General features: G+C 34.4%; 1 protein-coding gene across 1 annotated transcript in view; it reads right to left on the bottom strand.

The window, feature by feature from the left end:
* LOC105328175 (GTPase IMAP family member 4) overlaps positions 1-21770 on the bottom strand; it is a 35160-nt gene that overhangs the window by 6073 nt on the left and 7317 nt on the right. The window contains exons 2-3 of the mRNA XM_066081138.1: positions 6580-6636; positions 2856-3101 (exon numbers count right to left, since the gene is read on the bottom strand). Coding sequence (XP_065937210.1) covers positions 2856-3096 — 241 coding nt within the window. The 5' untranslated portion in view covers positions 3097-3101; positions 6580-6636. The remainder of the gene's footprint in view (positions 1-2855; positions 3102-6579; positions 6637-21770) is intronic.

The following is a 21770-nucleotide window of genomic DNA, read 5'->3' as shown; positions in this document are numbered from 1 at the left end:
CAATATATATAATGATACTGAATGATTTTAATTGCACAAAATTTGCCCCGTTTTGTTATTGTCATTCACTATATCACATATTGAAGTTTGATGGAGATTTGTATGTAGTCTATAAACTGCTATTTTCTGTCCCCAAATATTTAAGCAGCACATTTGGACGACTTTTAGTCAAAATATACAAACAAGTATATACAAGATATACAAAATATACAAGTGCAATTAAAATAGATGAATGGGAAATTTTCCAAGAAAATCTCATTCACAGATTATCATATTTTACTCGAAAAAATCCACAATAACGAGTACTGATTTCTTACAAAATTTGATTTATAATGGGGTATGTTGAAATTGGATAGAGTGTTATATCGTTAAAATCACAGATGTCCTACGGACCCGGTTTGACCCGAGCGTAGCCTGGTCATGGTAAGATTATTCTTTCTATGTTGAAATCATTCGGAATTCACTATGAATGCCTCGTGCAATTTTTCATCGTTATCATCGGAGTCTGTTGCAATAGACATCACATTTCTGTACGTGTATATTTCACTGGCCATCTATAAACCACCCTGCAGATGTTAAGGTTAGACTCCTATAAGCATTAATTTTGACTGTTTGAATTTCTTGTGATTCGCATTTAAATTTTAAAATCATAATTAAATCGCTTTTATCAAATATAACTATACCTGTACGCAGTATCATTGCAAGTTTTGATCCGCTCGATGGAAGAATTTAGAATGTAAGCTTATAGTTCATTTCTTCGATCCTTCTTTTTAAATATTTTTTTATGAATCAGACTTTTTTCCAAGTTATAATTATTAATGACGGGGAGGGGGCCAGGGTTTTTTTTAGTTCTTGAGAATGTAACACTGAGTACAAATGAAATAAATAAAGAGCTCTACTCCCTATTTCTCTATTAGCAGTTTATCTCCTTTTTTGAAAAAATTAAAGTTTGTACCTTTTCTTAAAATTAAAATATAGTTTTAAAGGAAAAAAGGAGGTGTTAGGTTACCCTTTCCCCCGGGGATCTCAACCTACAAAAACCGCATATAAATATAAACATAAACTATAAAAAAGCTATCCCAAATATTAATAAATACTAGTACATCATAATTTGTTTTTATCGGATTGTTATTTGGGATGTTATTTAATTATCTGAACTTAACAGAAAGAATGTTTGGGAATTCTCACAAAATGATTTACACAAATGTATCTCGTTAGTGCTAACTCTAAATGACTTTTTGAATTTATATTTAAACTAAACTCAGAATTCTTAACAATAATTTGATGAATTATGCAAAATTTTATTCTTAAAAGGGTCAAAATGCTATTTTTAGTAACAGTGTTGCAGAACCAAGTTAAGACTGACCACATCAAAAAATTTTTGTTGCAAATTATTTCTATATAGATGCACACTATTACACACAAAATATGAAGTTGATGAGAGAACATTGCTCCCGCCACCTTTTGCATGGTTTTCTCGTAGACATGCTCTTAAGACTTCAATTAAAGACTGAAGCTGCTGCAAAGTAACTTTTTTACGCCCACTAAACTGATATACCAGAGTCCTACATTTGTCTAATTTGTCTGGTGGCAGCCGACTCATCATATCTATAGAATCAACCTCAATACCATAAATGAAGATGCATGTTACTGCCCAGAAAGTAATCTTAGCATTTATTGGAATATTAATCCTTCTACATAATCAAAGCCAAGAAATTCATCAAATCATTTTTACATTTGTCAGACTGAGAAGGCCCAATAAAAAAAAAGAAATCATCAAACATATGAGGCATACCATCTGCTTCTTGCTTGTTTAACATGACCCATTGAAGAGCTGTACTTAACTTCTCAAATATTTGACAGGAGCTACTTGCCCCCATTGGCAAACATTGTTCGTAGATGAATTGGCCTTCCCAAGTAAACTCTAAAAGATGATAATCCTTTGGGTTCACTGAGGTTATTCTTAAGGCATCCTTTATATATCTGTTTTAGCCAAAAGAGAACCCATCCCATATTGACGAACCAAACTGAGTACTGTGTCAATTGAATCATAATGAGCCTGAGAGCATTCCCTAGGTTTATTAGAATTTACTGAGTCCCGAGCCCGTATAAATGTAATCTTCAATATCTTCTGGCTGCTCATATGTAGACTTATGATTATGAGGAGGGTGAACGGAAGGGGACTACAATCTAAACCCAAATGTAAAGCCATTCACAAACACTTTCAAGTCATCTGCCTCATAACCTAATAATTCATCGTGAAGTCTTAACGGGTTCACTAGAGTTGGAAAAACCAGCGCCATTCCTGTTTGATGTGATAGATTTGGATGACATGTTTGTACACTGAAATCGGAGGTCGGGTGCACTACAGGCTTGGGCAATTTGATAAGGTAGGGAGTTACATTTTTGCCCATTGTTATAATTGTAGCACTGTTTGACCCGAAAGGGCTGTCGTTTACCATTATAAGCTTGGAATTTGTTAGGTGATTTAAACCCATAGAGGCTACCTTTAGTCGCAACTCTGTTACCACTCTCTCCCACGGCAGGAGGGATGTCTCTTTTAATTTTCTAAACGACTCATCGTACATTCTCCAGGGTAAATATCAGAAAAGCATCTGTCCATTGATGGATTGTAATAGGAGTTTTATTTGAAGCCGCTTGTTGTAGCTTCATCTCCTGAGGTCGGCAATAAATGTTTAAGTCAACAAATTCATTGTTCCTAATTTTAAGTTTTAGTTTTGAAGAAACTGATGCCCTAAGAGGCACACAATCTGATTAGTGAATTTAAGGGCTACTAGAGCATGTAAAGATAATACTAGTACTCTGAGATAAATTGAGATAAATTGGGGGCTCACCTGTGAACACATTATCCAGTAATGTTCCTAATGCAGAGGCAGGAATTGTGGCAGCAACCGGTTTTGATTCCCCAAATACTGGTGCAATAACCTCAACAGAATTCACCATTATAGGTTGATCTACACTTTCACCGATGTTTTTTGGCCCTTTTTTCGCCATTTGTACATCAGTTGGTGGTGTTGGCGGTGGTACTTGTCCTCCTGCCACATCGTTCCTCCTGGCTTTCTTTTTCGGTGGCATTATGGCTAAATATATAAGAATATTAAGTATGAATTCCTTCCTTTCACACACACACACACACACACACACACACACACACACACACACACCCACCCACCCACCAATATATATATATATATATATATATATATATATATATATATATATATATATATATATATATATATAGCCTAACCCACAAGATTTTTTTTTTTCAAAGTCAACTGTACTTGGTATTTTGACCTGGTCAGTTTAGCGAATACTAACACAGACTTTGAAATACATGTACATGTTAACATTAAATTTATAATTGTAAGGAACATGTCCCACCGACCATATGGGTAACACAGACCAATTGATCCTTCATCAATATAAGTACATAGATCCAAACATTCATATAATTAGATTGTCCCAACATAGATTTTTAATTACTTGTTAACATTAGATTCATAATTGTAAGGAACATGTCCCATTGACCATATGGGTAACACAGACCCAATTTTCCTTCACCATTATTTAGTACGCAAACCCAACAAACATAAAATTAATCAAGTTCCAACCAAACGCTTAATTACAAATGAAAGGGAGAACTTGAACGTGACGCTCATCAACATAAAAGAATCACACATTTAAATTTCAGGGAGCTAAGACATACACAGCCCCTTCACTGCCTTGATTAAAGCAAAAAACAAATGTAAATAAAATATATATATTCACATATTATTGAATATCATTATTCTAGAGTGGTAGCACATAAGATCTAAAATTATACTGGGCTCAAAACGTTTGCTATGCTGCAGCGAAACTTCCTCATGGGCTGGTTCCTCGGCAGGGGTACACAGCAGATGGACACCATCCGGGCTTAAATAATACAAGTCCTTCCAAAATCCCTGATGTCCCCAGAATTTACTATCTTAACTCCAACACCATCTCTTTAATTTTGTCCAATAGAAATAATATCGCGAGCTAATTTCTCCCTGTTTGTACTTCCACAGATATCATTCTCCGGGATAAACACACCGATCTCTTGATATATGTGCTATACTTCATTAAAGTCAACGATATACCCTAACCTAAAATAGAACACAGAAGCGACTTTTAAGGCTGTCTAGCCGATATTTACTTTAATGGGCAACCACTCCATTTTGTATAAATTCTAACATCCGGTGATGTTAATAGATTTGAGTTGTTTTTCCGAGCTTGCCGGAAAGGTCCGAGAAGCTGCGATTGGCGATATCACATACAACAAAAAACTAGAAACTGCGTTTTAAAACTTACTGTATGAAAACATTACTCGTGCTAACAGTTTCAGAGATGAAGACAGAATGACCCTACTCTTACTGGTCAGATACTCACCATATCAAAATACGTGACCATATCGTTTAATTTGATTGGATATTAAATCTAATTGTGTAGAATTACACCATGGAAATTTTTACAATTACATAATAGGTCACTGGAAGGTTTTTAGACTTGAAATTTGGGCTGAAAATAGACATGGATTGTGACCATTGAAGGGAAATTACATAATATGGCCAACGACCTCTACAATGCCTGGGAAAGAAATGCAACATATCTTATCAAACATAAACATAACAAATACAATAGAAAGCATATAAAATTATAGCATTCAATTATTAAAATAATTGTTGTTAAGAAAATCATTGAAAAATGAAAGTTGAATCAAGTGCACTAAGAGCTAAAACATTTTTTTTCAGCTCATGGGCAATACTGGCCGCCATTTTGATCAATAAACTTAACTAGCACTTTCATATACTGTCAATGTTTTTTGCGTTTAAATTCTATTCTAATGTTTTAAATGCTTCAATCTTAGGTTATATAATACAAATAATAAAAAAAACCTAACCCTTTATTTTATAAACGTCAATTAATAAGGGCATGCATTATGTTTTAAGTATGTCAAAAAAAAAAAGAAAAGAATTTGAAACCGAACTTAAACTTTAAAGTAGCAAATTTTATAAAAAAAATCATTTTTAAGTATTGTGTAAAAAAAAAGAATGTCGGAATCACTGTCCTTAAGATCAAATTAGATATGAAGCCATACTTCTTGGCTGGGCACCAAATGTTTAGTTTAATTTGGCTAATGATTTGGGTAATCAGGCAGATCCAACTTGTACGTTTCAAAAGAATTAGGTTATCTTTTTTACAGAATTCAACTGTACTGGCTGTTATGAAACAAACTAGAGGTACTGTGAGCAAGCTCACAATTGATACCCCCCGCTAAGAAAAATTTAATATTTGAAAACATTTTAAATTAATTTTTTCCACCAATTTTTTTTTTCCCAAAAAAAAATTCATCGGGGCAGGCCATTTTGAGAGAGACGGGGATGAGGGACTAAAAATAGTTTTATGTGGCCTGAGACAGACAAGTTTTGTGTCAAATTTTAGCTTCTACTATTTCCATTAATACAAGACATGACACAGACAGAATTAAGCATTTTTGAAACAATGACCTTGAACTTCCTTGATTGACCTTGGGTCAAGGTCATGACACACCCTTAGGTCATAAGCAATCTTTGTGTGAAGTAAAAACTTCCAATGTTATGGACCGGCCACAAAATTTGCATTTTTTCTGCCAGTGACCTTGACCTTTCCCAAATGACATTGGGTCAAGGTCATGACACACCCTTAGGTCAAAAGCAATCTTTGCGTGAGGTAAGAACATTAAATGCTTCTCCATCAGGAAGATATGGACCGGACACAAATTTCGCACTTTTTCTGCCAGTGACCTTGACCTTGCCATAATGACCTTGGGTCAGGGTCATGACACACCGCTAGGTCATAAGCAATCATTATGTGAAGTAAAAACTTTCAATGTTTCCCCATAAGAAAGATATGGACCGGACACGAATTTCGCATTTTTTCTGCCAGTGACCTTGACCTTTCCCAAATGACCTTGGGTCAAGGTCATAACACACCCTTAGGTGATAAGCAATCTTTGTGTGAAGTAAGAACTTCCAATGTTTCTCTGTTAGAAAGATATGGACCGGACACGAATTTTGCATTTTTTCTGCCAGTGACCTTGACCTTGCCCGAATGACCTTGGGTCAAGGTCATGACACACCCTTAGGTCTTAAGCAATCTTTGTGTAAGGTAAGAACTTCAAATTTTTTACCCATAAGAAAGTTATGGACCGGACACGATTGCACAGACAGACGGACGGACAGACGGACAGACAGACGGACAGACGGACGGACAGACGGACGGACAGACGGACAAGGTGATTCCTATATACCCCCCAAACTTTGTTTGCGGGGGGTATAAATATCTGCGCAAGTCCCAAAAGCATTAATTATAATTTTAAAACGTTTTTAGGTTGCAAAAGAACCAATACATCATTCACTTTATTTTTCAATTACTTTGACACTTTTGCTACGCTAAAATTATCAGGAAAAGACTTCCAATATATAGGTTAAGATCTGTATACTTAATTAAATTTACATTTTACTTACATTTTTAAAAATAACAAACTTTTATACATACCCGGACGTACATTCCGTGATAATTCTTCGAAAGTACCAATAATTTCTTTAACGGTCACTGTTTAACAATGGAAAATCATAAATTATCTTCTAATCTGACAATCAATTAAAATGAAATTCATGATGCAGTTATTCTAATATAATGTTCTTCTCGGACTGCAAATTTCCTTTACAACAATCTCTACTATGCAGATTTATAATTAGCGGCCAAAACATGATAATAAGTTATTTATGATATATTAACTATATCCGACTTTAAAACTGATCTGATATATTGTTTGTTAGGAAGTATTTTTTTTTTGCGAATATCAAGCATAACACTGAGTCATTATATGAAAAAATGGAAAATAATAATATAGAATGATGGTATTTTACTATACCAACAACAAATAATTGAAATATGACAATATAATGATAAATGACTACAATTAACGGGATATCGATGCTTTAATTTGAATATTGAATATTAACAAGAGGCACATAAGCCACATTGCTCACCTGAACAACAGTTCCTTGTAACATTAAATTTGGTATCATATGCTATTTCTATTTTAAACTTTGAAACCCTTTCTTGGGCCCCAGTATTGGTCCAGGGTTTATGGTTAGCTTTAACAATTTTCAATCTACACTATTTGAGGATGCTTGCATAGTAATCTCACAAACTGTAGGATTGTAATTCTCGAGAAGATTTTTTTTTTTAAAAAACATTTTCCATTTATTTTTCTATGTTAAACTTTGAACCTCTTCTGGGGCCCCAGTATTAGATCGAGGGTCACGGATTTAATAATTTAGAATCTACACTATTTAAAGATGCTTACGTAGTAATATGACAAATTAAAGCAGCGTAGTTCTCGAAAAGAAGATTTTTAAACATTTTCCATATATACTTCTACGTTAAAATTTGAATCCGTCTTGGGTCACCAGTATTAGTCCAGAGGTCGCTTTTTTAAAAATATTTAATCTACCTTATCCAAGGTTGCATTCATATCAATCTCACAAATTGTAGCACTGCAGTTCTCGAGAAAAAAGATTTTTAAACATTTTGCCTATTTACTTCTATGTTAAACTTTGAACCCCTCTTGGGGCCCCAGTATTAGATTTTACCAATTTAAAATCTACAATAGCCACGGATGCTTGCATATTAATCCCACAAACTGTTGCACTGAAGTTCTTGAGAAGAAGATTTTCAAACATGTTCCCTATATATTTTTATGTTAACTTTAAACCCCTTCTGTGTCCCCAGTATTAGTCTAGGGGTCACGGCTTACACAAAAAAAATCTTGACAATTTGAGGATGCTTGTATAGTAATCCCACAAACTGTTGCATTGTAGTTCCTGAGAAGATGATTTTAAACACTTTCCCTATATTCTTCTATGTTAAACTTTGAAACCCTTTTGGGGCCCCAGTGTTGGTCCGAGGGTCACAGCTTTTACAATTTATAATTTTCACTATTTGAGGATCGTTGCATAATCTCACAAACTGTAACATTGTAGTTCTCTAGAAGATTTATAAACATGTTTCATATATATATCTATGTTAAACTTTGAACCCCTCTTGTTGCCCCAGTACTAGTCCGGGGGTCACGAATTTAACAATTTAGAATCTACAATAGCCAAGGATGTATGCATAGTAATATCACAAACTGTTGCGTAGTAGTTCGTGAGAAGAAGATTTTTAAACATTTTCCTATACATGTTAACTTTGACTTCCCTCCTGAGGCCCCAGTTTTAGTCCGGGGGTCACGATTCTTACAATTTATAATCTTCACTATATGTTCAAGCTTTTGTGTAAATATTGGCATTTCTGGTCAGTAGTTCTTAAGAAGAATATTTTTAAACATTGTTCCTATGTATTTCTATGTTAAACTTTGAACCCCGTCTGGGGCCCCAATTTTGTTCCGGGGGTCACGATCTTTTCAAATTAGAATTTTCACTATATATACAAGTTTTTAAGTAAATATTGGCATTTCTGGTGCAGTGATTTTTAAGTAGAAGATTTTTTAAACATTTTTCCTATGTATTTCTATGTTAAACTTTGAACCCCACCTGGGGCCCAAGTTTTGGTCCGGGGGTCACGATTTTTGCAATTTATTATTTTCACAATATATGCTAGCTTTTATGTAAATATTGGCAATTCTGGTGCATAAGTTCTTGAGAAGAAGATTTTTTAACATTTTTCCTATGTTTTTTCTTGGTTAAAATTTGAACCCCACCTGGGGCCCAAGTTTTGGTCTGGGGGTCACGATTTTTGCAATTTAGAATCTTCACTATATATACAAGCTTTTACAGAAATATTGGCATTTCTGGTGCAGTGGTTCTTGAGAAGAAGATTTTTAAAGACTTGCACCCTATTTTCACTGTTTTGCAATCATCTCCCTTAAAAAAAGGGATTAGCCCTTTATTTAAGCAATTTATAATCCAGGCCTGATATATATATATATATATATATATATATATATATATATATATATATATATATATATATATATATATATATATCAGGCCTGGGGTCATGCTAAATGTAATGGTTATGCATTGCAATGAATTACATGATTTTAAAGTAATGCTAGTAATGTGTAATGCCACAAAATTAGCATTACAAGTAATTGTAATGTAATTCATTACTTTCCCAAATCTAGTGTAATGCTGGCATTACATGTCATTACTTTGCATTACTATGCTTAATTATGCATGTTCACTTTAAAAAGAAATGTGATGAATAAATGAAAAGCTGAAACTGTCCATCCATGATGAAAATCAAAAACACTTCCAATATTATAACCCATTTAAAAACCCATTTTACTCTCTCTCTCTCTCTCTCTCTCTCTCTCTCTCTCTCTCTCTCTCTCTCTCTGTTGTTTATTAAGTACATTAGTTTGGACTTATAGAAAACACAAGATACATGTATTTTTTCAATTTTTGCACTTAATATATCCTAAGATAAAGATTGTCAAAGAATCCTTCAGTCCCAGCTTCCACAAAACATTTATTTAGTATAGCTGGGAAGATTTTCAAAATGCAGTTAAAAGGTGAACCTTTACAAACTTTGATCAAAAAGTGTAACAGCAATCTTTTGTCATAAAGTGTCATCAATATAAAGAAATCAGATTAAAATATATTAAGAAATATAACTAGGAAAAACCCTCTGTTTATAAATCAATACAATTAAGTGTCCAAAATTATAATGATTTGTGTAATCTGGGGACATATCTCTATTTAGCTTTAAATAACCGCAAAGTTATTCCATAAATTGTGTTCTGTAATGCATGTAATTCTGTGTTTCTTTTTCATATCTGACATTGTATCATGCCAAATGCCTATAAATATCTTTTTACTTAAATAATATATTGTTCATCATGACACAAGATAATAATATAATGAGCAAAAAAAGAATGACTCTTGTATAGTCATTGAATTTAAACCTGATTATATATATATATATATATATATATATATATAATAAAAGAAAAAAAGCAACACTAACTGCAAAACATAAGCGCTTTCATTGTTAAAAATCTTCAGACGTTTTACAGTCGTTAAAACTATGACGTAATTACGTTACCTAGTGATAACGTCAACAATAATACTATGACGTCATAATGCTAATTGAAGGAAACAATCATAGAATAAAGTTATATAGCGTTATATACAGTAAAACAAAATCAGAGACGATGAAACAGTCTATATCAAACTATTTAACGAAGGTTTTAGTGACTTTATAAAATGTTTTTCTTTTTCCCTTCGTTCAATTGCATTGTCAGTATAAAGTTTATAAAACGGAAAAACTGAAAATTGTCCGTGGCCACAAATATCAAGATGTTCACTAAGTTTAATTTTTCTGTACTCGGGTTGATTGACGTGTTGTTTGTGTATACGAATACGGGTGCGTAGGGTTGTTCCAGTTTCTCCTATATAGAATTCGTTGCATCCGCTACACGTAATGTTGTATATAACATTTTTAGAGGCACAAGACATGTTCGCATTAACAATAAAGTCCTTGTCCCCGAACTTGAACGATTTCCCGACTTTAATGTATTGGCAAGTTCCACAGCGGGGATCGTTACACTTGCTGACAGAATAAGATTGACGTTGAAAAGAAGACTTGCAAAGTATCCTTCGGAGATTCCTGGTTTGTCTTTTACTGTTGATGAAGTTATATTTTTTCAGCACTTCGGACATTTTTTCATCAGTTTGTAGAATGTTGTTAAGTTGACGTACGACTGGAATAATATTAATATCATTCGGATTATGCGTAGTTACGAGTGGTAATATCTTTAAATCAGAGGTGTTATTTTCAGGAGGATTAATAAGATTTTCCCTGTTCAGTGCTAATGCCTTTTTGATACCATCGTCTATGATTCCTACTGGATAACATTGTTTTATCAGGCTTGCTTTCAATTCATGTAAACGTTCATTTCTTTTTTCGTTGTTGCTAACTATGGTACATACTCGCCTTGCTAAGTTGTAAGGAATTGCGCGTTTAGTATGGCCCGGATGGCAAGAACTGAAATGAAGGTACTGATGGGTATCTGTTGGTTTGTAATACATGTCGGTGGTTATATTTTCTCCGCATTTAGAAATGAGCACATCCAAAAATGGAATACAGATCGCACTTTCATCTAGCGTAAAGTTGATGTTTGGATCCAGATTATTTACAATGTCTAAAAAGACTGTTAAATTGGCGTCGCTCTCGTTCCAGATGATAAAACAGTCATCAAGATATCTTTTCCATCCATTTTTTATATTTTGTGCGGTTTGATGGTTAAATTGCCGTCTAGCTTTTTCATACATTTTCTCTTCTAAGTACCCTAATGTGAGGGTGGCATAAGTAGGGGCCATTTTAGTCCCCATAGCCGTTCCTTTAAGCTGCAAATAATGTTTGCCGTTGAAAGAGAATGTGTTGTTTTTAAGGACTAAACTGCTTGCCTCTAGGATAAACTCTCTGCTGAAACGGCTGTTGATATTTTGTGGATATTTATTGATCCAGTATTTGAGGGCATTGATACCGAGATCTGTGGTTATGTTTGTATACAAATTTGTTACATCCATAGTGACCAACTTTGCATCTTGGTTAACTTTATCTGGTAAATATCTCAGGAAATCAAGATCATCTCGAACATAACTTTTTACTTCTGAGCATAAGGGTTTTAGTAATATATCCATAAGATGACTCAGTCGTTGTGTTGGAGCGTTAGGTCCTCCCACTATAGGTCTAAATTTGAGATCGTCCGGTTTGATACAAGTAATATATGCATTATTTTGCATTTTGATGGCATTAGTAATTGTTTTAGACTTATGTATCTTAGGAAGTCCATAAAAGACACTTTCCCGGAAATCAAAATCCGTTAAAAAATCCGCTTCTTTGGTTGTTATATCGGAGGAAGTCTGGTGGTCTTTAAGTAATCGTTTCACTTTTTGAATGGTTTTTTTATCATTGTTCTCAGCTATTTCGCAATAAAACTCGTTGTTGTTAAGCATCTCCAGTATTTTATTTTTGTAGTACTCTGCGTCCATAACTACTACTGCTCCTCCTTTGTCCGCCTCTTTGATTACGATAGAATCATCATTGAGCAACGATTTGATAGCATTTTCTTCTGATTTTAATAAATTATGTTGTCTTTTATTTTTAGGGGTGTTATCTTCAGTTGATAGACTCTCAAGAGTATCACAAACTGTATCTAGGAGAGCATTTCTTCCCTTTTTAGGATTAAAGTTAGATTTGTTTTTGACAAGACTTGTTTCAGTTATATTTTCCTCGTCGTCGTCACTATGGAAATATTCGGCTAGTCTTAATTTTCTAGTATATTCCTTAATGTCTGTAGTTAAATCCTGAGGATTACTTTCATTTGGTGTTGGTGTAAATTTTAATCCTTTTGAAAGTAAGTTTATTTCAGCTTCGTTCAATGATCTATTTGACAGGTTAATAACTTTGGGGTCTACTATTTCCGCCCTGTCCTCTGTCCTTGTAGATATCGGTTGTTCGGATACCTTTGGCCTTGGCTTGGTTTGCCTCCTCCTAAAAAATAATGATTAGCCTTTCTGCCGATGTAGGTCGTTCCATTCCTCCTTAATAAATTCCCGGGTGAATGATAAGAATTCCCATTGTTTTGGCCATTATATCTGTTTTGAGGAAATTGTCTTTTTCCTACTGGTTTTCTTATCAGTGGTTGATAAAATGTGTTTCTGTTGGCATTCGAATTCCTTTCAAACGGAGACTTTCGCCCATGGTGTTGGTTATTTTTTGTATTCCTCCGGTTATTAGGATCGGCAATTTGCGGTTGAAACAAGCTAGTTTGCGCATTATTTTCCACCACTTCAGGAGCATCTTGAGATTTAGACGTGATTTCAGCATAGCTTAGTTTGCTGGGTTTTGATTGATATGTTGGTTTTGGTTTATTTGTGTTTTCATTTCTCTTGACTTGTTTCGGCGCGTTTTCTTTTATGCAACTATTGCCATATTTCCTTACGTAATCTAATAACCAAATTTCTTTGTACCGCCAACGGTCCACTGACTTCTTTTCTTCTTTCTCACAGTCTAATTTCCACATACTCAGAAGAATTTCTAAGACTCTGCCTGTTGCTTTTGTCTTTAAATCTACTATCATTTGCTCGTCAATGTTTGCGACCTTTTGTTTAGAAATACCTGACCTCATACGCAGTAATTCTATTTCCCCTTTGACTCTCTCTACAGCAACATTGACTCTAATTTGTGTTTGTTCTTCAGGTTCTCCGCGAATGCTTGTAATTCTATATTTCCGCGGAAGAGTTGCATTTTCCTGATTTAGCCATTTTTCATACTGTTCAGCATCATTAGAATTGTTAATTTGTTTCCAATATAGTTGTTTTCTTGAATTCAACTTTTTACACCATTCTGCCCTCATTTTCTGTTTAATTTTGGTAGCTTCTTTTTGCAAGGATAGCTCATTTACTTCTCGTTGAATGATTTCAGTTGGAGATTGATACAATATTTGTTCCTCGTCAAGGCTAGATGTCATAACGGATTTTACATGCGTTTCATCACTTGCAAAAGGGCTAGAGCTTTTGTCACATACCTTGATTAATTCCTTCATCAGTACATTTGATTCCTCCATCTTTTCCTCAATGAAATTAATCCTTTTCAAAATTTCACACAAAAAGTCATTTGTTTCCTTCTTGTTTACGTTTTCTTTTTCTTTTCGTGTCGCCATCTCGGTCACTGGTAAGTATATATCCAAATCACGAAAGTATTTTCTCAGTGTCCGGTAAAAATATAATAAAAGAAAAAAAGCAACACTAACTGCAAAACATAAGCGCTTTCATTGTTAAAAATCTTCAGACGTTTTACAGTCGTTAAAACTATGACGTAATTACGTTACCTAGTGATAACGTCAACAATAATACTATGACGTCATAATGCTAATTGAAGGAAACAATCATAGAATAAAGTTATATAGCGTTATATACAGTAAAACAAAATCAGAGACGATGAAACAGTCTATATCAAACTATTTAACGAAGGTTTTAGTGACTTTATAAAATGTTTTTCTTTTTCCCTTCGTTCAATTGCATTGTCAGTATAAAGTTTATAAAACGGAAAAACTGAAAATTGTCCGTGGCCACAAATATCAAGATGTTCACTAAGTTTAATTTTTCTGTACTCGGGTTGATTGACGTGTTGTTTGTGTATACGAATACGGGTGCGTAGGGTTGTTCCAGTTTCTCCTATATAGAATTCGTTGCATCCGCTACACGTAATGTTGTATATAACATTTTTAGAGGCACAAGACATGTTCGCATTAACAATAAAGTCCTTGTCCCCGAACTTGAACGATTTCCCGACTTTAATGTATTGGCAAGTTCCACAGCGGGGATCGTTACACTTGCTGACAGAATAAGATTGACGTTGAAAAGAAGACTTGCAAAGTATCCTTCGGAGATTCCTGGTTTGTCTTTTACTGTTGATGAAGTTATATTTTTTCAGCACTTCGGACATTTTTTCATCAGTTTGTAGAATGTTGTTAAGTTGACGTACGACTGGAATAATATTAATATCATTCGGATTATGCGTAGTTACGAGTGGTAATATCTTTAAATCAGAGGTGTTATTTTCAGGAGGATTAATAAGATTTTCCCTGTTCAGTGCTAATGCCTTTTTGATACCATCGTCTATGATTCCTACTGGATAACATTGTTTTATCAGGCTTGCTTTCAATTCATGTAAACGTTCATTTCTTTTTTCGTTGTTGCTAACTATGGTACATACTCGCCTTGCTAAGTTGTAAGGAATTGCGCGTTTAGTATGGCCCGGATGGCAAGAACTGAAATGAAGGTACTGATGGGTATCTGTTGGTTTGTAATACATGTCGGTGGTTATATTTTCTCCGCATTTAGAAATGAGCACATCCAAAAATGGAATACAGATCGCACTTTCATCTAGCGTAAAGTTGATGTTTGGATCCAGATTATTTACAATGTCTAAAAAGACTGTTAAATTGGCGTCGCTCTCGTTCCAGATGATAAAACAGTCATCAAGATATCTTTTCCATCCATTTTTTATATTTTGTGCGGTTTGATGGTTAAATTGCCGTCTAGCTTTTTCATACATTTTCTCTTCTAAGTACCCTAATGTGAGGGTGGCATAAGTAGGGGCCATTTTAGTCCCCATAGCCGTTCCTTTAAGCTGCAAATAATGTTTGCCGTTGAAAGAGAATGTGTTGTTTTTAAGGACTAAACTGCTTGCCTCTAGGATAAACTCTCTGCTGAAACGGCTGTTGATATTTTGTGGATATTTATTGATCCAGTATTTGAGGGCATTGATACCGAGATCTGTGGTTATGTTTGTATACAAATTTGTTACATCCATAGTGACCAACTTTGCATCTTGGTTAACTTTATCTGGTAAATATCTCAGGAAATCAAGATCATCTCGAACATAACTTTTTACTTCTGAGCATAAGGGTTTTAGTAATATATCCATAAGATGACTCAGTCGTTGTGTTGGAGCGTTAGGTCCTCCCACTATAGGTCTAAATTTGAGATCGTCCGGTTTGATACAAGTAATATATGCATTATTTTGCATTTTGATGGCATTAGTAATTGTTTTAGACTTATGTATCTTAGGAAGTCCATAAAAGACACTTTCCCGGAAATCAAAATCCGTTAAAAAATCCGCTTCTTTGGTTGTTATATCGGAGGAAGTCTGGTGGTCTTTAAGTAATCGTTTCACTTTTTGAATGGTTTTTTTATCATTGTTCTCAGCTATTTCGCAATAAAACTCGTTGTTGTTAAGCATCTCCAGTATTTTATTTTTGTAGTACTCTGCGTCCATAACTACTACTGCTCCTCCTTTGTCCGCCTCTTTGATTACGATAGAATCATCATTGAGCAACGATTTGATAGCATTTTCTTCTGATTTTAATAAATTATGTTGTCTTTTATTTTTAGGGGTGTTATCTTCAGTTGATAGACTCTCAAGAGTATCACAAACTGTATCTAGGAGAGCATTTCTTCCCTTTTTAGGATTAAAGTTAGATTTGTTTTTGACAAGACTTGTTTCAGTTATATTTTCCTCGTCGTCGTCACTATGGAAATATTCGGCTAGTCTTAATTTTCTAGTATATTCCTTAATGTCTGTAGTTAAATCCTGAGGATTACTTTCATTTGGTGTTGGTGTAAATTTTAATCCTTTTGAAAGTAAGTTTATTTCAGCTTCGTTCAATGATCTATTTGACAGGTTAATAACTTTGGGGTCTACTATTTCCGCCCTGTCCTCTGTCCTTGTAGATATCGGTTGTTCGGATACCTTTGGCCTTGGCTTGGTTTGCCTCCTCCTAAAAAATAATGATTAGCCTTTCTGCCGATGTAGGTCGTTCCATTCCTCCTTAATAAATTCCCGGGTGAATGATAAGAATTCCCATTGTTTTGGCCATTATATCTGTTTTGAGGAAATTGTCTTTTTCCTACTGGTTTTCTTATCAGTGGTTGATAAAATGTGTTTCTGTTGGCATTCGAATTCCTTTCAAACGGAGACTTTCGCCCATGGTGTTGGTTATTTTTTGTATTCCTCCGGTTATTAGGATCGGCAATTTGCGGTTGAAACAAGCTAGTTTGCGCATTATTTTCCACCACTTCAGGAGCATCTTGAGATTTAGACGTGATTTCAGCATAGCTTAGTTTGCTGGGTTTTGATTGATATGTTGGTTTTGGTTTATTTGTGTTTTCATTTCTCTTGACTTGTTTCGGCGCGTTTTCTTTTATGCAACTATTGCCATATTTCCTTACGTAATCTAATAACCAAATTTCTTTGTACCGCCAACGGTCCACTGACTTCTTTTCTTCTTTCTCACAGTCTAATTTCCACATACTCAGAAGAATTTCTAAGACTCTGCCTGTTGCTTTTGTCTTTAAATCTACTATCATTTGCTCGTCAATGTTTGCGACCTTTTGTTTAGAAATACCTGACCTCATACGCAGTAATTCTATTTCCCCTTTGACTCTCTCTACAGCAACATTGACTCTAATTTGTGTTTGTTCTTCAGGTTCTCCGCGAATGCTTGTAATTCTATATTTCCGCGGAAGAGTTGCATTTTCCTGATTTAGCCATTTTTCATACTGTTCAGCATCATTAGAATTGTTAATTTGTTTCCAATATAGTTGTTTTCTTGAATTCAACTTTTTACACCATTCTGCCCTCATTTTCTGTTTAATTTTGGTAGCTTCTTTTTGCAAGGATAGCTCATTTACTTCTCGTTGAATGATTTCAGTTGGAGATTGATACAATATTTGTTCCTCGTCAAGGCTAGATGTCATAACGGATTTTACATGCGTTTCATCACTTGCAAAAGGGCTAGAGCTTTTGTCACATACCTTGATTAATTCCTTCATCAGTACATTTGATTCCTCCATCTTTTCCTCAATGAAATTAATCCTTTTCAAAATTTCACACAAAAAGTCATTTGTTTCCTTCTTGTTTACGTTTTCTTTTTCTTTTCGTGTCGCCATCTCGGTCACTGGTAAGTATATATCCAAATCACGAAAGTATTTTCTCAGTGTCCGGTAAAAATATAATAAAAGAAAAAAAGCAACACTAACTGCAAAACATAAGCGCTTTCATTGTTAAAAATCTTCAGACGTTTTACAGTCGTTAAAACTATGACGTAATTACGTTACCTAGTGATAACGTCAACAATAATACTATGACGTCATAATGCTAATTGAAGGAAACAATCATAGAATAAAGTTATATAGCGTTATATACAGTAAAACAAAATCAGAGACGATGAAACAGTCTATATCAAACTATTTAACGAAGGTTTTAGTGACTTTATAAAATGTTTTTCTTTTTCCCTTCGTTCAATTGCATTGTCAGTATAAAGTTTATAAAACGGAAAAACTGAAAATTGTCCGTGGCCACAAATATCAAGATGTTCACTAAGTTTAATTTTTCTGTACTCGGGTTGATTGACGTGTTGTTTGTGTATACGAATACGGGTGCGTAGGGTTGTTCCAGTTTCTCCTATATAGAATTCGTTGCATCCGCTACACGTAATGTTGTATATAACATTTTTAGAGGCACAAGACATGTTCGCATTAACAATAAAGTCCTTGTCCCCGAACTTGAACGATTTCCCGACTTTAATGTATTGGCAAGTTCCACAGCGGGGATCGTTACACTTGCTGACAGAATAAGATTGACGTTGAAAAGAAGACTTGCAAAGTATCCTTCGGAGATTCCTGGTTTGTCTTTTACTGTTGATGAAGTTATATTTTTTCAGCACTTCGGACATTTTTTCATCAGTTTGTAGAATGTTGTTAAGTTGACGTACGACTGGAATAATATTAATATCATTCGGATTATGCGTAGTTACGAGTGGTAATATCTTTAAATCAGAGGTGTTATTTTCAGGAGGATTAATAAGATTTTCCCTGTTCAGTGCTAATGCCTTTTTGATACCATCGTCTATGATTCCTACTGGATAACATTGTTTTATCAGGCTTGCTTTCAATTCATGTAAACGTTCATTTCTTTTTTCGTTGTTGCTAACTATGGTACATACTCGCCTTGCTAAGTTGTAAGGAATTGCGCGTTTAGTATGGCCCGGATGGCAAGAACTGAAATGAAGGTACTGATGGGTATCTGTTGGTTTGTAATACATGTCGGTGGTTATATTTTCTCCGCATTTAGAAATGAGCACATCCAAAAATGGAATACAGATCGCACTTTCATCTAGCGTAAAGTTGATGTTTGGATCCAGATTATTTACAATGTCTAAAAAGACTGTTAAATTGGCGTCGCTCTCGTTCCAGATGATAAAACAGTCATCAAGATATCTTTTCCATCCATTTTTTATATTTTGTGCGGTTTGATGGTTAAATTGCCGTCTAGCTTTTTCATACATTTTCTCTTCTAAGTACCCTAATGTGAGGGTGGCATAAGTAGGGGCCATTTTAGTCCCCATAGCCGTTCCTTTAAGCTGCAAATAATGTTTGCCGTTGAAAGAGAATGTGTTGTTTTTAAGGACTAAACTGCTTGCCTCTAGGATAAACTCTCTGCTGAAACGGCTGTTGATATTTTGTGGATATTTATTGATCCAGTATTTGAGGGCATTGATACCGAGATCTGTGGTTATGTTTGTATACAAATTTGTTACATCCATAGTGACCAACTTTGCATCTTGGTTAACTTTATCTGGTAAATATCTCAGGAAATCAAGATCATCTCGAACATAACTTTTTACTTCTGAGCATAAGGGTTTTAGTAATATATCCATAAGATGACTCAGTCGTTGTGTTGGAGCGTTAGGTCCTCCCACTATAGGTCTAAATTTGAGATCGTCCGGTTTGATACAAGTAATATATGCATTATTTTGCATTTTGATGGCATTAGTAATTGTTTTAGACTTATGTATCTTAGGAAGTCCATAAAAGACACTTTCCCGGAAATCAAAATCCGTTAAAAAATCCGCTTCTTTGGTTGTTATATCGGAGGAAGTCTGGTGGTCTTTAAGTAATCGTTTCACTTTTTGAATGGTTTTTTTATCATTGTTCTCAGCTATTTCGCAATAAAACTCGTTGTTGTTAAGCATCTCCAGTATTTTATTTTTGTAGTACTCTGCGTCCATAACTACTACTGCTCCTCCTTTGTCCGCCTCTTTGATTACGATAGAATCATCATTGAGCAACGATTTGATAGCATTTTCTTCTGATTTTAATAAATTATGTTGTCTTTTATTTTTAGGGGTGTTATCTTCAGTTGATAGACTCTCAAGAGTATCACAAACTGTATCTAGGAGAGCATTTCTTCCCTTTTTAGGATTAAAGTTAGATTTGTTTTTGACAAGACTTGTAAATAATCTGGATCCAAACATCAACTTTACGCTAGATGAAAGTGCGATCTGTATTCCATTTTTGGATGTGCTCATTTCTAAATGCGGAGAAAATATAACCACCGACATGTATTACAAACCAACAGATACCCATCAGTACCTTCATTTCAGTTCTTGCCATCCGGGCCATACTAAACGCGCAATTCCTTACAACTTAGCAAGGCGAGTATGTACCATAGTTAGCAACAACGAAAAAAGAAATGAACGTTTACATGAATTGAAAGCAAGCCTGATAAAACAATGTTATCCAGTAGGAATCATAGACGATGGTATCAAAAAGGCATTAGCACTGAACAGGGAAAATCTTATTAATCCTCCTGAAAATAACACCTCTGATTTAAAGATATTACCACTCGTAACTACGCATAATCCGAATGATATTAATATTATTCCAGTCGTACGTCAACTTAACAACATTCTACAAACTGATGAAAAAATGTCCGAAGTGCTGAAAAAATATAACTTCATCAACAGTAAAAGACAAACCAGGAATCTCCGAAGGATACTTTGCAAGTCTTCTTTTCAACGTCAATCTTATTCTGTCAGCAAGTGTAACGATCCCCGCTGTGGAACTTGCCAATACATTAAAGTCGGGAAATCGTTCAAGTTCGGGGACAAGGACTTTATTGTTAATGCGAACATGTCTTGTGCCTCTAAAAATGTTATATACAACATTACGTGTAGCGGATGCAACGAATTCTATATAGGAGAAACTGGAACAACCCTACGCACCCGTATTCGTATACACAAACAACACGTCAATCAACCCGAGTACAGAAAAATTAAACTTAGTGAACATCTTGATATTTGTGGCCACGGACAATTTTCAGTTTTTCCGTTTTATAAACTTTATACTGACAATGCAATTGAACGAAGGGAAAAAGAAAAACATTTTATAAAGTCACTAAAACCTTCGTTAAATAGTTTGATATAGACTGTTTCATCGTCTCTGATTTTGTTTTACTGTATATAACGCTATATAACTTTATTCTATGATTGTTTCCTTCAATTAGCATTATGACGTCATAGTATTATTGTTGACGTTATCACTAGGTAACGTAATTACGTCATAGTTTTAACGACTGTAAAACGTCTGAAGATTTTTAACAATGAAAGCGCTTATGTTTTGCAGTTAGTGTTGCTTTTTTTCTTTTATTATATTTTTACCGGACACTGAGAAAATACTTTCGTGATTTGGATATATATATATATATATATATATATATATATATATATATATATATATATATATATATATATATATATATATATAAATGGGTTTTGTGTATAATATGGTGGAATGCATATCTTCATTTTATGTAACACAATTTCTGTTTTATTTGTTTTGTTTCTTAAGTGTAAATCATATTTTTACTTATGCTTTTTCAGATGTTTAACAAGTTAAATAACATCGGCTGTGCATGGGGATAAAAGAAACCAGAAGCTACCTAGACCGAATTACATCAAGCTATGACACTGAAGTTTTCAAATGGAAAACTGAAATGTGTGACTATTTGCTTAAACTGATATCAGACAGCTCAGTCTTGGATACTAAAACCATTCCATATGTAGACAGTGAAGCAACCCTTTCTGTTTTTTCCCTTCGTTAGCTGCTACATACCCTCAAAGACCGCCCACAAAGAGGAAATATTTTCAGCCACAAATGCAGCAACAAAATGAAGGTTAATGTTGTTATGATATAATTAATTTAGATAAGACAATCCTAACTTTAAATTATAATATCGATTACGTCTATGTTGGTTAAATAAACCTGCATCATTTTTATTGCAGACTTGGATTTAAGTTCAACCCATCAGAGGCAAGCATG

The sequence above is a fragment of the Magallana gigas genome, chromosome 4, assembly GCF_963853765.1.
Source record: "Magallana gigas chromosome 4, xbMagGiga1.1, whole genome shotgun sequence".
Taxonomy (NCBI): Eukaryota; Metazoa; Mollusca; class Bivalvia; order Ostreida; family Ostreidae; genus Magallana; species Magallana gigas.
The sequence above is the reverse complement of the archived record's forward strand: the minus strand, read 5'-3'. Positions and strand labels throughout refer to the sequence as shown.